Source organism: Mixophyes fleayi, chromosome 9, assembly GCF_038048845.1.
Source record: "Mixophyes fleayi isolate aMixFle1 chromosome 9, aMixFle1.hap1, whole genome shotgun sequence".
Lineage (NCBI taxonomy): Eukaryota > Metazoa > Chordata > Amphibia > Anura > Limnodynastidae > Mixophyes > Mixophyes fleayi.
In genome coordinates, this window is record NC_134410.1 from 12,803,139 (window position 1) to 12,820,915 (window position 17,777).

At 37.9% G+C, this 17,777-nt stretch overlaps 1 protein-coding gene across 1 annotated transcript in view; it reads left to right on the top strand.

Moving 5' to 3' along the window:
* The window catches only part of LOC142101978 (RLA class II histocompatibility antigen, DP alpha-1 chain-like), a 43,171-nt gene extending 26,481 nt beyond the window's left edge, over positions 1–16,690 (top strand). The window contains exons 2-5 of the mRNA XM_075186471.1: positions 735–980; positions 10,950–11,234; positions 14,402–14,552; positions 16,562–16,690. Of these exons, the coding sequence (XP_075042572.1) occupies positions 735–980; positions 10,950–11,234; positions 14,402–14,529 (659 nt within the window). The 3' untranslated portion in view covers positions 14,530–14,552; positions 16,562–16,690. The remainder of the gene's footprint in view (positions 1–734; positions 981–10,949; positions 11,235–14,401; positions 14,553–16,561) is intronic.
* The last annotated feature ends 1,087 nt before the right edge of the window (positions 16,691–17,777 follow it).

Here is a 17,777-nt window from a genome sequence, read left to right on the forward strand (position 1 = left end):
CGAAAATGTAAACTTTAATTCATACACTCATCATCTCCTGCATTGACTATTGCAATTCCCTCCTTACTGTTCTTCCCTGAATCAGACAATAACATCTACAATCTATTTTGCACGCAGCAGCAAATCATTCTTCCTCTGTCATTCTCTACATTGGTTGCCTGTTTTTTTTTACTAAATTCAATTCAATACTTCTGCTAACATACAAGATCATCGACAAAACTGCATCAACTTACATCTCACTTTTCTCAAAATATCTCCCAACTCGACACCTCCATTCTGCACAAGATCTGCGTCTCTCATCCACTCTCATTACATGCTCTCATTCCCAGTTACAGGATTTTTTTTCTGGCTGCACCCACTTTGTGGAATTCCCTCCCTCACACAATAAGACTTTCCTCTGGTCTTCAAACCTTGAAGCGTTCTCTGAAAACTTACCTCCTCAGGCAAGCTTATAATATTCCTCAACCACTCTTAACCTCCTTGGTTACCCTACTACCACCCTTTAAACAGTTCACACAAGACAGCAGCCCTCTGACCCCAGACCAGCATTGCTGTGGGACTGGATTATATAGCCCACTAAGCACTTTTTATATTTGCATTCTAGCTGGATCAATAAGCAATATGTGGCTCTTACCCTCATGTATCAAACTCCCATTGTACCATAGACTGTAAGCTTGCAAGCAGGGCTCCCTTACCTCTTTGTCTATATTACCCAGTATCTATATCTTCTGCAGTGGGCAATGTGCTGACTCAGTCAGACTTCTACCAGACACTGGAGCCAACAGGAGAGTTCATGTTTCAGATGGACGAGGATGAGTTATTTTATGTGGATTTTGAAGAGAAACAGACCAGATGGAGACTCCCAGAATTTGGAGAAATGACTGGTATTGATACAGCTGCAACATTGGGGGCCATGACTCTGCTGAAAAATAATCTTGAAGTGTTGAAAAAATGGTCAAACAACACAAAAGCAACATATGGTAAGGAATGATCATTGCTGCACAAATGTACAGTGTGTGTATATGACACAAATGTTTTTTTAGAAATGTGTTGGGAGGGTTCTTGTTGCTAGTCCCCACAGCCTTTCCATATATACATGCCATGCTGATTGATATATGCTGGTTGGATGTCAGTCATACATGTTTATTATCTGAATGTTACGCAGAGTGAGTGTAATCACACAATTTATATTCAGGATTTTTATGCTTCATTCTTTTGACATCTTGAAAAGCTCCGTTCTCTGTGACGCTTCAGACATCAACTGGATCAGCCAATAGGGAGCCTTGGATGTGTCTAGCTCAATAAAAGCTGTCTGTGATGAGAGAGGTGGAGCAGGGTTCACTATAAGCAGACCTACCACCAGAAGCCACCTTGTTACTCTATGCAAGCAGTAATCTGTATCTATATATGCATTGCATGTCCAACTGGCAGGCTACACGTCTAAAGTAGTGTACATTATCTGATACCGTTCACCTAGAATGTAGAAGGCTTAACACTCCTGTGAATACGTGGAACTTAACAGTTCTATCTACAGACAGCAAGGGGTCAGGAACATTATATACATTATGTATAATCTCCTGCTATGTTGGAGACTGCATAGCAAATTTTTCTCTAAACTGTACCGTTAACGTTGGACACTTATAGCACACAAGTTAACCCATGCATGATACTCATGCATTCTAGTCAAATCAAGCTACTTAAGGTGTTAAAAAGGTTCTTGTCATGCATTTGGGCCTAGCAAACCCCTGCTAGGGGGGGCGATTGCCCCGATCGCACCCCCCTGGATCCGCCACTGTACACATGTGTGTTCATGAGGTAAAATTACCTCACGAAAATGAGTTTGACCCCTCAACTCTTAAATTTAGCCTTTACTACCCCTCCCACGGGGGGAAGGGGGGTTGATGGAAGTTAACTGACTTCACTATTCTAATTTTTTTTGTCAATAATGTCAGTATACCAAATTTCAGCCCTTTCTGAGTTTTTTTCCCCACACACACTAAGAATTTAGTAGGTCAGTGTATAACTCCGCTCAGCAGGTGGCGCTGCAGCTTGTTTGTTTTTTTCCCACACATAGACTAACATGCCGCTTTTATATTATAGATAGTAGAAAAGGGCAACAGATCATTTTATTATTGTGCACATAATTACATTTTTCTTCAGATATTCCTCTCTGTGCCACCACTTATTAAATTTAAAGTTCACCATGAGATATAAGAATCTCCATGACGCTTAGATTTTTAAATTTTGGGGTGGATGGTTGGAAAAGTAGTGGGGTGCAAATTAAAGTCACTGTCTGGTCAGCTCAGTGAGTCTAGTGTAACAGTCACCCCCATCTGCTGACCAGTCCTGTTAGGGCACAACTTACCAATCCATCAAATCCTTTTCTGGCTAGCCTCGGCAACAAATAAAGGGAACAGGAATGAAGTTACTCACCTATCATATATTGGAGCAGCAGGTGTAGTTACCTGCCCCAGAAACAAAACAGGAGAGCAAAATATTTCCCTTGGGTGCTATATTTTGCTATTAATTGAATGATTACTGTGCTGCTCTTATCAGGCACTAAGCTGCTGTCCTCAAGGTTGTGCAAAACCTCACATAAATGTGGTCAAATAGAAAGTAAGAATATGAGGATTGCGCTAAGGTCTGAAATGATATGCTAGCACTTTTATACTAAGAAATGTGGCTACTCCTTTATATACATAAAATCATATTACATTTATTATGATCAAAATGAAAAATAAATACAGTAAAATCTACATGCATATACAATATTATGTCTATATAATTGTGTGAATATCTCTATGATTGCATGTATATCAAGTTAAAGTCAATTGAAAATCATGTAAATCTCTCTGGTCAGATACTCCATATAGGGAAATGGAAGCCATATTATGTGACCAGGTATATCGTTTCCAAATTACTGCTCTATTTAGGAAAACAAAGGCAGAGCCGTAACTCAAAATTTTAGAGCCTGGGGCGAGAAAGAAAAATAGCTTTCTATGGGGACTGCTATTTTGCACAATTTAACATGATTTTGGAACTTGGCTAATGCCATCTGAAGATGGAGAGAACATTGTGGTAGAGGCAGGGCCATAAAATTACCGCAGCTTACCTACAATCCCTTCCGGTAACTATCTCAAAGTGTTTCAATAATTGGATTGCAACGCACCAAGTAAGCCAAATTACTCCTTTTAAGTTTATTAGTATGGAATAGTTTACCTATAATACTAAATGGAGGGTGCTCTCACACACTATTGGAAATCAGTAATACTACAAGGGAGAGGAAAAAAGTGTGTATAAGAGATGAGGCACTCAATTGGCCATGGACTTTTAAAATTAATATATCTTTATTATTATTATTATTAAAAAATAATATTATTCAAAGAAATAGATCCTTCAAAGAGCTGATAACGAAATGTTAAAATATTGGATATGATTGCCAAAATAATGGTTCACTGTTAAGAAGGTAGATAAAAACTACCCAACTGTGCTGCTGCTTGATACTGTGATTTATAACATCTGTGTCAATACTCAAAGAGACCTAATTAATAGGAGATGGTTCGTAAATAAGTGCCACCTCTGACCAATATAGGTACTTTTTTTTGGTCAAATATAATTCTCTATCTCACATTACAGTTTCAGTGAGATCTATCCAGATGTTGATAGTTAGGGTTTTATTATCCCCTAATTGGTTTAATTTTATTATTTCCCCTTTAATAAGTGGTGTGCTAGAGAATATATAGTCACTCGTTACATAGGACAGTTATCATATATATCAAACTGATTGTTTCCAAATTCTAATATGTGCATTGGAGATCCTATTCTTATAGATCTCTAGTGAGAAGAGCTTAGTATTCTGAACACCCTTCCATTCCTATCTAGTAGTACGGTCTCTAATTTTCTTTTATAAGAAGATATTTTTGATATATGATCACAGTGAGCAGACAGCGCAGCATCCGCCGACACGCGTTTCGCTAGGAGGCTTTGTCAAGGCAAGCTGAAGTATGCATTAGTGGATCTTATAAAGGGGAAGGACCTCCCACAATCAATGACGTCGCTTAGCGACGTTGTTAGCAACTATCTGAGTCACGTGAGTATATGGGCCAATCACAAGGGTTGTATACGCGGGAAGATCCTCCCAATATTGGTGGCGTCACTTAGCAACGTTGTTGGTAACCGTTTGGATCCCATATTTATATTAGCGAAGAATCTGAGGTATTTCTAGATATTTTCGGGGGGTGATCATTATGATTTGTTGTAGGTTTGTAACGTTGATAAGGCTGCCTGTTTGGGGCTAATATATTAGTCCATAACGGGACAAGGCTTACGTCTATATTCATATGTTGTTTGCTACGAATAAAAATATTTATAAATTCAGATCACACTACGATCGGTGTCTAAGTTCATAGATTATTATACAGTTATTATATATATATAGGTTAGACTTATTTTATACGTTTATTATGCATATATGTTATATTACAAGAGGTGAGTATGTCTAATAGTTTATTGGTTGTTTAGTAAGTATATATGAAAGAAGTGATTGTACAGAAATGTACCTTGGTGACATTCAGGCAATAGATGGTTTCCTGACCTACAAATGAGCTGTGATAAGTGATTAGTGAAGTTGTAGTTAACGTGATTTGAATTTCAAAAATGTACATACTTGGTAATTCATGAACAAATTAAAATTGTGAAGGTGAGTGCTTGTATACTTTGTTATATTGTGTCTATTGTACTATAATTTATTAATAAAAAATTGTAATAATTCAAAAAATAAATGATCCATTTAAATTTATTACAGAAAAAAACAAACAAAAAAACAAAAGTGAATAATGTGTATGTAAAACATACTGTATGGACTGGGTGTAATGGGCAAGTGAAGTGGGGGGAGAGATGTTACCATAAATAAGAAAACAAGGTGAGTATAAGGTGCAAAAGGAGTGAATTATGTTGAATCTAGGAGGTTGAATATAAATCCCTTAGCCAAAACGGGATTGTGCGCTTATGTGTAGTATTTTAATACATATACTCGATAATATTGTGTAATGGTGCATACAATATAAGTATGTTCTATCTCTTAACTAGGTAGTAGTTCTGTCAATAATGATAATGTAATAGTAGAAGATCTAAACAATTTATAGGAAAGCAGTATAGTTATTGTTATCATTAAGTCCGAATGGGGTCATACTGCCCATTAGGAAAATTTTCTTTGTTTCTCTTTTCAGGAGTTCATTATGAATGTCTCTACCACTGATTCCCAGGTTAATTTGTTCCATCGCAAACGCAGTTAGATTTTTGGGACTGTTCTGGTGATGCTTCAAAAAATGTCTTGCGACTGTAGTTATCTGTTTGAAGTTTGCTATATCTGTAGGAGCTCTTCTAATATTTCCTACATGTTCCAGGATACGCTTTTTGAATGGCCTGCTTGTCATGCCCACGTATTTAAGACCGCATGGGCAGGAAAGACAATAAATTACATTCATAGAATTACAGTTTAAAAACTGTTGAATTTTCCAATTCTTGTGAAATTTGTCTTGATACATAATTACCTGTTTCATGTACCGGCAGGCCTTACAAGTCCCACACTTAAAGAAACCAACAGGTATATTAGATAGTCTTTTTTCTGGGGTTAGAAAACTGTGTACAAGTTGATCATTAAGATTTTGTGACCGTTGCCAAGAAAATGGAATTTTATTTTCCAGAAAGTGTTTTAAATCAGGATCTAGCATTAGTACATGTTGATGTCTTTGAAAACATTGTACAATTGTCCGCCACTCTGAGCAAAATGTTCCCACCATTATTATTTTTGAATCTGGATTTTTCTTATTCTTATTAATTGAGTGTATAAGAGTGTCTCTGTTTAGTTTGTTGACAGCTTTTTCTGCTTTACTAACATTGTTTTTACTATAGCCCCTTCTTTTTAATCTCTCCTTCAATTCTGTGGATCTTATAAAATAAGTTTTTTCATCAGAGCAATATCTTTTGGTTCTCAGGAGTTCGGCTCTGGGAATGTCTCTTATGACCGGGGGATAGTGCGAGCTTGAGGAATGAAGTAAACTGTTGGTGGCAGTTTTTTTTCGATACATGTCTTTATGTAATTTGCCATCATCAGATTTGGAGATTGTCAAGTCTAAGAAATGTATTTCAGAATCACTAATTTCTGATGTTAGTTTCAGATTTATAATATTGTCGTTCAAGATCATTGTAAATTCATGAAATAGTGAATCTTCTCCATCCCATAAGATGATTACATTATCGATGTATCTAAGCCACAGTAATATGTGGCTAGTGTATTTTTAATTGAGATGGTTAAATACAACTGCTTTCTCCCAACAACCTAAAAGTAGGTTGGCGTAGGTGGGGGCACACACGTCCCCATAGCAGTTCCCCTTAGTTGCAAGAAGAATTTTTCTTCAAAGACAAAGTAGTTGGTAGTCAATACAAAATGTAGCAGTGTGATAATGAAATCATCTAAGGTATTAGTTCTTCCCATTTTTAGGAAGTATTTTACCGCTGTCAGGCCATCCTCATGTGAGATATTAGTATACAATGACTCCACATCATATGTGGCTATTTGGTAGTACCACTGACTGTGATGTTATCTAGTTTCGTCAGTATATCCAGAGTGTCCCTGATATAAGAGTCCAAACTCATCACATGTTTTCACAATTGAGAATCAATGAACCTGCTTGCTTTTTCAGTTAAGCTATTTATGCCTGATACTATGGGCCTACCAGGAGGATTCAGCTAATTTTTATGAACCTTCGCTAGCATGTACAATGTTGGAATTTTTGGATTTGTGACACTCAAAAATCATGAGTGGTTTTTGTTATCACTCCTGTATATAATGCTTGATTAATTATACTGTCATATCTCAACATATAATTAGCTGTAGGGTTGAAATTAATCAGTCTATAGCAAAATTTGTTGTTTAATTGGCGATAAACTTCCTTGAGGTAGAGATGGCAGGGCCATAGGACAAGTTGCCCCCTTTATCAGAGGGCTTTATGACAATGTCATCCCAGGAGGCAATTTCTCTCAATGCTAGAGTCTCATCCCTACTTAAATTATCAGTTTGGGATTTTTGATATTTCGATGTCAGAAGGAGTTTATCCAAATCTTTGGAAACCAAATCCTTATAAATTTTGATTTGGGGACAGATAGAAAAGTCAGGGAAAAGGTTGATTTTCGTTTATTTATGATTTGGTCCACATTTAGGTTATCATCATGAGGATCTGGTAATTGATTAGATTCATGTTGTTCCTCAAGTGTCATTAATGGCTGGATTTCTTCCTCTGCATTAAAAATATTTACGTCCTCATCAGTATTGAAATTATCATAGTTACTTGGACCCATCTCCTCTCTTTGCTTATTCGAGAAGAATTGTTTTAATAAAAGCTTTCTGGAGAATAGCATTAGGTCCTTTTCCCACTCAAACCTGTTGAAGTGTTTGGTGGGGGAAAAAGATAGACCTTTACTGAGGAGTGTTTCTTGTGTATTAGTGAGGACTCTGTCAGAGAGATTTATAATTCCTAAAGTGTCTTCTAATATTGAGTTGGCCTGTAATTCCTCCGTGGACATTGTGGATTCCCCTGTCCTTCCGTATATTTTCTTTTCCTGTCTCTTTCCCTGCGTATCTGCTTGTGGTTCCTGGGCCTCCACCTTCCCTGTTTCTGGTGCCCATCCCTAAAAAATCTCTAATATTAGTGGGGTTGTTTTTGGAATGATCAGATGATTCCCCTTCTGAGGAATCAATCTCAGAGGTACTATAGGTGGATATTGGTTTTCTAGGATTCTTTATCTCCCATTTAAATACCCTGTTGGTTAAGTAATCATTTTTGTCACAAGTAAATTTATTTCGTTTTTTCTCTATAATCATTTTTTCAAAATTATCCAATTCATTTTGGAATTTTTCATATGATTTTTGAAAGGAGTCTAAACCTTCAAATTTTTTAAGTTTTTCACCCAATATTGTTATCTCTTGGGTGTATTCCTCCAACAAAAAATGATCGTGTTTTATCAGTATGTTGATTAGTTCAGTGGAGCATTTTGCTAATGTGGACTCCCACTCTTTTCTCAATTCATCATTCGCAAGTTCGAAAGCTGGATACATTTTGGGTCTGAGTCCCCTGGGGGTCATTCCTTGTTTAATATAGTTAGCAAACATTTTTTTATTCCAAAATGTTTTGGTTTGCTTGAACATGATGTTTTCGAGTTTTGCACCTTATACTCACCTTGTTTTCTTATTTATGGTTACACCTCTCCCCCCACTTCACTTGCCCATTACAACCAGTCCATACTGTATGTTTTACATACACCTTATACACTGTTGTTTTTTTTTTTTCACGCAATGAATTTAAATGGACCATTTATTTTTTGAATTATTACAATTTTTTTATTTAATAAATTATAGTACAATAGACACAATATAACAAAGTATACAAGCACTCACCTTCACAATTTTAATTTGTTCATGAATTACCAAGTATGTACATTTTTGAAATTCAAATCACGTTAACTACAACTTCACTAATCACTTATCACAGCTCATTTGTAGGTCGGGAAACCATCTATTGCCTGAATGTCACCAAGGTACATTTCTGTACAATCACTTCTTTCATATATACTTACTAAACAACCAATAAACTATTAGACATTCTCACCTCTTGTAATATTACATATATGCATAATAAACGTATAAAATAAGTCTAACCTATATATATAATAACTGTATAATAATCTATGAACTTAGACACCGATCGTAGTGTGATCTGAATTTATAAATATTTTTATTCGTAGCAAACAACATATGAATATAGACGTAAGCCTTGTCCCATTTATGGACTAATATATTAGCTCCAAACAGGCAGCCTTATCAACGTTACAAACCTACAACAAATCATAATGATCACCCCCCGAAAATATCTAGAAATACCTCAGATTCTTCGCTAATATAAATATGGGATCCAAACGGTTACCAACAACGTTGCTAAGTGACGCCACCAATATTGGGAGGATCTTCCCACGTATACAACCCTTGTGATTGGCCCAAATACTCACGTCACTCAGATAGTTGCTAACAACGTCGCTAAGCGACGTCATTAATTGTGGGAGGTCCTTCCCCTTTATAAGATCCACTAATGCATACTTCAGCTTGCCTTGACAAAGCCTCCTAGCGAAACGCGCGTCGGCGGATGCTGCGCTGTCTGTTCACTGTGATCATATATCAAAAATATCTTCTTATAAAAGAAAATTAGAGACCGTACTACTAGATAGGAATGGAAGGGTGTTCAGAATACTAAGCTCTTCTCACTAGAGATCTATAAGAATAGGATCTCCAATGCACATATTAGAATTTGGAAACAATCAGTTTGATATATATGATAACTGTCCTATGTAACGAGTGACTATATATTCTCTAGCACACCACTTATTGAAGGGGAAATAATAAAATTAAACCAATTAGGGGATAATAAAACCCCAACTATCAATATTTGGATAGATCTCACTGAAACTGTAATGTGAGATAGAGAATTATATTTGACCAAAAAAAAGTACCTATATTGGTCAGAGGTGGCACTTATTTATGAACCATCTCCTATTAATTAGGTCTCTTTGAGTATTGACACAGATGTTATAAATCACAGTATCAAGCAGCAGCACAGTTGGGTAGTTTTTATCTACCTTCTTAACAGTGAACCATTATTTTGGCAATCATATTCAATATTCAATATTTTAACATTTCGCTATCAGCGCTTTGAAGGATCTATTTCTTTGAATAAAATTATTTTTTAATAATAATAATAAAGATATATTCATTTTAAAAGTCCATGGCCAATTGAGTGCCTCATCTCTTAGACACACTTTTTTCCTCTCCCTTGTAGTATAACTATCTCAAAGTGCCCACTTTGCGATAGTGACCATAGAGCAGATAGGATATAGGTGCCGTTGTGTGTTCGCAGGGACAGCAGTTTACCATAACTGCTGTTCCAGAACAACAATTTTTTTAAATAGTCACAATCTTTCCTTCCTTATCATTGTGATATGGAATGAAAATGATTGTGTAAAAAAAAAACCACGATGATTGATAAATATACCCCTTTGTGTGTCTCACAGGTACTGATCCAATTTAGAGAAGTTAGATTAAGGTGGAGCTTACGTAAAATCAATGTCAGTCTGTTTTGGATTTTGTGTCCATTTATTATAACTTAATAGACTCAAAAGATCCTTTTTGTCAAAAGAACTCACTGCCAATCTTGTTGGTTAGATACACTCTCTAACAGGTACCTACAGCTGTAGAATATTATTACTCAATAGATGGGGTCATCCTCTGTATACATCCAACCCACACCAGCAGAGTGGTGTGAATGTCAGGCAGAATAGGCAATGATAGGCATTTGCTAAGGGCTGCACACAAGTCTTTCCCATCTGTAAGAGGAGTCTAGAGCTGCTGGTACCATTAGCCACTTGATGGTGGACAGTGTATTTAGCTAAATATAATGACTGGTTTAGTAGAAATTACACTTATTGTCTATTAGACCTACTTAAGGAAAATAATAAGTCTACAAAAAGTGTACTTTCCCTTTAAAACAATTTTACTAAGAAAAGATACTGGGCCTGATTCATTAAGGAAAGTAAGGCAAAATAATGAATAACTCTGAAACTTGACCAAAACCATGCTGCAGTACAAGGGGTGCAAATTAGTTTATTATTTAGCATGTAAGGAAAATACTGGTTGTTTTTTCATGTAGGACACAAATACTTGATAGCTTTATTTTTACTTTGACATTTAAAGCTAATATAGGACATGCCCTACCCCAAAAATGCAAAATTACTTATATTTTTTTTGCTTTACTTTTCTTAATGAATCAGGCCCACTTATTTTATTGATTCACTATTGGAGAATAATAGTTTAGTTCATGATTATGTGATCTTTTTCCCTGCAGTTGCCCCTGAAATAAATGTATTCACAGAGGAACCCGTCAATCTTGGAGAACCTAGTACATTGATCTGTCTTACCACCAAGTTCTTTCCCCCGGTTATGAAGATGAGCTGGCTGAAGAATAATCATCCTGTGACAGTTGGAGTGTCAGAAACAGACTTCTACCCTGCACCAGATGGTTCCTTCAGTAAATTCCTGTACGTAGTGCTGATCCCGAAACAGGGAGATGTGTATACCTGTTCTGTGGAGCATGCCGGGCTGTCAGTCAACCCCACCAATAAATTGTGGAGTAAGTAACACAATTACTAGGTGGTCTATTTATCAAATAGCATTGATATATAAGACAAGTTAACCCGGTCATGATACTCATGCATTCTAGTCAAATCAAGCTACTTAAGGTCTTAAAAAGGTTCTTGTCATGCATTTGGGCCTAGCCCAGGCCTCCTCAGGGGAAGAGCGTTACTTCCCGACGCAAGCGGCCTTTTTAATGTGTGTTCATGAGGTAAAATTACCTCACGAAAATGAGTTTGACCCCTCAACTCGTAAATTTAGCCTTTACTACCCCTCCCACGGGGGGAAGAGGGGATGATGGAAGTTAACTGACTTGACTATTCTAATTTTTTTGTCAAATAATGTCAGTATACCAAATTTCAGGTCAATTGGATGAGCCCTTTCTGAGAAAATAGTTTTTTCCACACACACACACACACTAACGCACGCCTCTACACATGTGTGTTCATGAGGTAAAATTACCTCACGAAAATGAGTTTGAGCCCTACCAAATTTCAGCCCTTTTTGAATTTTTTTCCCCACACACACTAAGAATTTAGTAGGTCAGTGTATAACTCCGCCCAGCAGGTGGCGCTGCAACTTGGTGTTTTTTTTTCACACACACACAGACGCCACTAAGCATTTATATATTAGATTTTATATAGGTAAGAGACTCCTGGCGAAGGCTATAGCCAGCAATAATATTTACCAGTGGCCTTAGCTAAATTTGACAAATTTAGGGTTCTTTTTTCATTTGATAATTATATTCCTATATATGTTCAGATCTCATAATGTGTAGTATGTGTCATATGAATGTGACACTATGGAATGAGCATCTTTACACTGGAAACCTATTAAGAAGTGAAGACAAAGCTAATTTAAGCACTCAATTTCCATCATTATATATATATGGGCATATTCAATTGTAGACGGAAACGCCGAAAATCCCGCGGTCCGCGCATTATTACCGTTATTATGATAATAGTGTGCGGAAAAAATGTTATTACGGTAGTTTTCTCGCTGGATTTCAGCTCGCGGCTCAGGGAGCTGCGAGCTGAAATCCAGCGAGAAAACTACCGTAATAACGGTAGTAGTTTTAACGCGCCGCGGAAATGGCACAATTGAATATGCCCCATAGAATGCAATTCAATATAAATAGAAGAAGTTGCAAAAGTGCAGCCCCAGAATGCAAATGCTCAGTGCTGGGAACCTGATGAATTTTCACAGAGATCCTAGAATTGAAAACCCCTCAGCGGATCTCCATTCTGAGAATTGATACTGCTTCTAGACAGTTTTGTACTGAGTGTTTTTGTAAATCTTCCTGCACTACTCATGAAGGTCGTTTACGAAGTTCAAAGCAGCTGAGGAGCAGTGTAGAATCAGCTTTGGTCTCCTATTGAGCAAGTGTTCCTAGAGTACACAGTATTTCAGTTGGACTTGGAATATCACCTGACAGAATCCAATATGGCAGAGCCCATCCAGCACAACAGACAGATGGTATTTGTTTACAAATGACGATATAGTGCTCAGGAATGCTGCAGGAGAGGCCCAGATGGCTGTTAAATGAAAACGATGGACTTAGTAAGAATAAATAAGACCCCAATGTGTGACAATACCCCCACCCTACGAGTGGTCACTGGACACTTAGTTTGTGGCTTAGTCGGAAACCTGAGGTGGAATTTTTTGATTAGAAGAGTTGGAGCGTGGATACCAGAAGCTTTGATACAGGCCCTCTCGATTAAATATTTTAAATGGTTATGTCTAAACCGAGAGCCCAGGAACTCTTTAATTTCATATTCCTCTCTGTGCTCAATCTGAATTTTGGGAGAATCCAGTTTGAATGTGTAGAACCCATTTAATACCAGTGGTTTTAAGAGGGGAATATGGAAGGAGTTGGGTACCTTGAGATATGATGGGAGATGTAACTTGTAGGACACTGGATTGATGACCTGGGAGATGTTAAATTGTCCAATAAATCGAGGCATAGATCACAAGTAGATGGCCAGACTCTGTCTTCAGGTCTCAAGTTTGGAATGGCTGGTCACTTTTTGTCAGCCTGAATTTTATAGCTTTGGGATGCTTTAAGTAGAGATTCCCGTACTTGGCACCAGTATCCTGCAAAATTCTTTATGAAGGCCCCAGAAGCGGGTACTGAGGCTGTTGGTAGCGGAGTGAACATTTGTACCCTGGGGTGCAGACCATACAAAATGTAAAACGTGGTGGAAGCAGAGGATTCATGGTAATGATTATTGTTGGCAAATTCTGCCCAAGGAAGCAGATTTACCCAGTCATCCTGAGAAAAGAAGATGTATAAACAAAGGAAAGTTTCTAGATTGACTCTCTTTGTTTGCCTGTTGGATTGGGATTGGTGAGCTGAAGAGAAGTTGATATGGATCTGTAGTGCTTGGCACAAGGAACCAGCAGAATTTAGCCACAAACTGAACTCCCATATGAGAGACGATCTCTTCAGGACAAACATGCAAATGGAAGATCTCTTTGATGAATCAGTATAGGTAATGATGGGAGACCATGGAGGGGAACGAAATGTACCATCTTGGAGAATCGTTCAATGATGAAGGTAGTGAAGTTGTTGGAGTTAGGTAATTGTCAGAAATATATGCAATATACCATAGATGTTATAGCCTCGAGTGACATAGCATTATTAGAGAGGTGCGTGATAGTGGGACATGGTGAAAGAGGGTAGTGTGGTAAGAGAGTATTGTGGTGTTAGAACAGGGGAAGTGACTTTAAATTTAGCAAAACTCTGCCCGGGGCAGGGAAATTCCTATTAACTTCTTCCAATGTATCTGTTATAATATAGTGTCATCTACAACCTGGATTTATAATTATAATGGTTAAATAAGAATTCCTGTTTTAAAAATGACCCCTAAAATGTTCTTATTATTATCCACCACTGTGCCCATTACAACTGGGTTTTCCACTCAGGCAAAACAGTAGTCAACACAGCAGCATAGAAGACATATAAATGCTTTACAAATTAAAAGTAAAAAAAGGTCAGAGTAATATAAATAATTGAGTAGTGCGAAAAAGAGTGTACAGTTGTGTGGTCGTAGGATTTAGATCTGTGTCTGTGGTCTGTATTGTACAACTTTTTTTCTGAACTCTTTATATTGTATTTTAATTTTTGTCCCTCATTATTATTTTTGTTGTGTTCGCTTATGACAGGACCTGAGCCCCCCCGTCATGTTTCAGAGACGTCTAAGAACGTTGTATTTGGCCTTGGTCTGGCTTTCGGGATATGTGGGATCATTGCTGGTATTGCACTGATTTTTAAAGCAAAGAACTTGACTTAGAGAAGAGGTCACTGACTTTGCAGGTATGATATAAACCAGCTTCACTCTACATGACTGTAACATTCAATATTCATATAGCCAGAATGATAAATGAGTTATATATGGGATAATGTACCCCCTATAGTAAATAATGAGGATATAGTAAGTCACTGAGGAGTTCTATGTCCATATAAAGGCATAAAGCTGTAGACCGAGTGCTTTTATACAGATCATGTATCTCATACTTGCCAACTCTCCCGGAATATCCGGTAGACTCCCGGGAGAGTGTGGCAATCTCCAGGATCTGCCCACTTCCTAGTAAAGTGGGCAGAATTAGATCCAAAAAGCCGCGATTCACCAGGAATCACTGCGTTTGTGTCATTATGTAACGGGGGCGGGGCCAAAATGACACAATTTTGGAGCCCCCCTCCCCCCCCCCCCCCCATCACGCCCACCCACCCCCGCAGGCTCCCGGAAAACTTATTGCAAAAGTTGGTGACTATGATGTATCTCTGAGGTGACTTCTAATCTGTAATAATTTACTCTATGTGTGTATTATTCCTTATAATACACAAGTTTTCCTAATGGACAATGAAGTTTAAAAATATATTATTCCCAGGAGATTATACATATATTAGCATCACTTTTCATAATTAATAATATTAAGGGCTTGAAGTTTGCTCAGGCTTAAAATCGACTCCACACATTGAATGTTTGCTAAATAAAGTAAAATTGTTTTGTAACCCCCTATCACTATGTGTAGTATGAGGTGCACAGTTTAGGCCGTGCACCACCTCCTCAGCCCTGGCTAGCTCCTGGCCTGGGCTTCCCCGCACATGCAGGTTATTATTACACAGTCTCTGTGAACATGATGGACACGGGATGTAACTGGGTGGTGCAGTGTAATCAGATGTCTCAATAATGTGGGTGCCAGATCATCTCTATCTTGCAAAATAAACTCTTTATTTACCCTCCTTCTTCACTCCAGCACATTCTTACACTGTTGCAGTGATAAATATGTACAATTTCTATATACATCCCCTGTCTACTCCTGCACATTTCTTAACGACTACACGGACAGAATGTCAATGGGACAGTCACATCCAAAATGGTGGCTCTCTAGCTCACCCTCATCTCTCTCACAGCAGTGTTCACTCACCCCTCTTCTGTAATATCTCTCTCTTGTTCTCTGCAGGAGTAATATCTCTATCCTGTTATCTCTGGGGGAAATATCTCTCTTCCGTTCTGTGTGTGTGTGTGTGGGGGGGGGGGGGGGGGGGTAATATCTCTCTGCCGCCCCGTGGGGGGAGGGGGGGTAATATCTCTCTGCCGCCCCCTGGGGGGTGTTATTATCTCTCAGCTGGACACTGACACACACCCCGTGTGATGCTCCTCTATCATCCTGTCACTTTCTGAGGTAACTTATCCCTGTAATCTGCCCCATATCACTAGTATTATGTCAGTGATGTTGTATTATGGCCCCTAGTGGCAGCAGGCGATGGACCAGCCCCCAGATTATAAGGGGGTCCCAGGAGCTCCTCCCCTCTGTCCTGGGTCCCTGACTCTCCCTCTCTACACTGGTTCTGATCCCCTCAGCTCATACCAGCCTGATGTTACTAAGCAACATTCTCAGTGTGTCTCCTCTGGGTCCTAGTGCCGGGTCACACACTCAGTCACTGGGAGGTGTGAACCACTACACCAGAGGGGGTGTTACAGTTATAATAATCTATTCTCAATTATACTTTCAGTTTGGGTGTATTAGGAATTAGGTTTATGGGAAAATGAATTGTAAGTTACAGATTTGATGGGAAAAAGAGGGTACTATCCTGAGAAAACCAGGACTCATGGAAACCCAAACTAGACATGTAACAGATAACAAGGTGGCTGCCATTATGGTTTTCCCATAAGGCAGCAGGATGGTTTGGTTCATCCATGCTCATAACCATAGTTTTGTCTTGTTGTGAGTTTAGACAGCATAGGATAGCAATGTTATACGCTAATGTTTCATACCTGTATCATGGCAAGTGTGTGATGTATGTCATTTCTGTTTCAGGGTTTGACAATATTTGATGCTTCTCGATTCCATTTCCATATTACTACAATAATCACAATTTGGTTGAGTAAGCTGAGCTTCCTTGTTTGGGATCAAATTATTATTAAAAATGTCCATTCAGCAACTCCAGATCATGGCTCCTCGCTGACTCTTCTTTGCAGAACCTGACCATGGCTTATTTATTATAGTATATTATATGATCAGGCAACGGATGTGTTATAGTCATTGTTTCCACATTTACTTTTACAAAACAGATTCAGGAGCACACTTGGGTGGGGGTTCCAGGTACCCAGAAACCCCCCTTTCTCTAATCATGGAACCTCCCAGTTAGTAGGCATATTAAATGAACTATTGTCTGCAGCCTAGGACGCATTGCCATGATCATTTGCAAATGTTTTCATAAACATTGACCTCAACAAAATGGCCACAGTCACTTTTGTCTCACTTTTGTGAGACAAAAGTCACATTTGACTTTTGAGTAAGTAACTATAACTAATATTAGTTTTGTAGAGTAATATTAATTTGGTTAGATGGTCAGATTTATTTATATCAGTGTTCACATTAATGTACAGCTTACGTTATGCCTCATTCTTTTTTTATGTAACATTTTGTTACATTTATGTACATTTTACTGTTCTAATTGTAGTTTTCATATCTGAATACAGCACTAATGCCTAATTTCTGTTTTGTATACAATTCTGAATTGTTTTGCTATGCTGAATGTGTGGACACTGCATGGTACCAGTTCTCCTTATGTCATTTCCATGCTGTACATAATACACTGCACAGTACCACATCTATTATTGTCATTCTCATGCTGTAAATTTGGGAAAATCTCCCCTACCCATACACCACCAAATCTCTCAGAAGCCCAGCGATGGCCATGATTTTTTTATCAAAAAAATTAAACTTAAACTTAAAATGTTAAAATAAGTTAGAATTACTGGGATTTTATGAACATTTCCTGATCGGGGTCAGATTTCCTGAAAATAAAACCTGCAAGTGGAACAAACACCTCTTAGTAGCTACTTCTGCACCAGTTATTAGATTACGTCTTATACTCTGTGACACAACCAAACTTCTTATTTACACTCAAAGTATTGCACTAAAAAAAAGTTTGTTCTTGTTTTGTTTTTGCTTTGTTCCGAAATCAAACATTTGGAAGCCCCCTCTAGAGATCCTGCGTTTGCCCCTGAGATTCAAATAAGATGAGTCT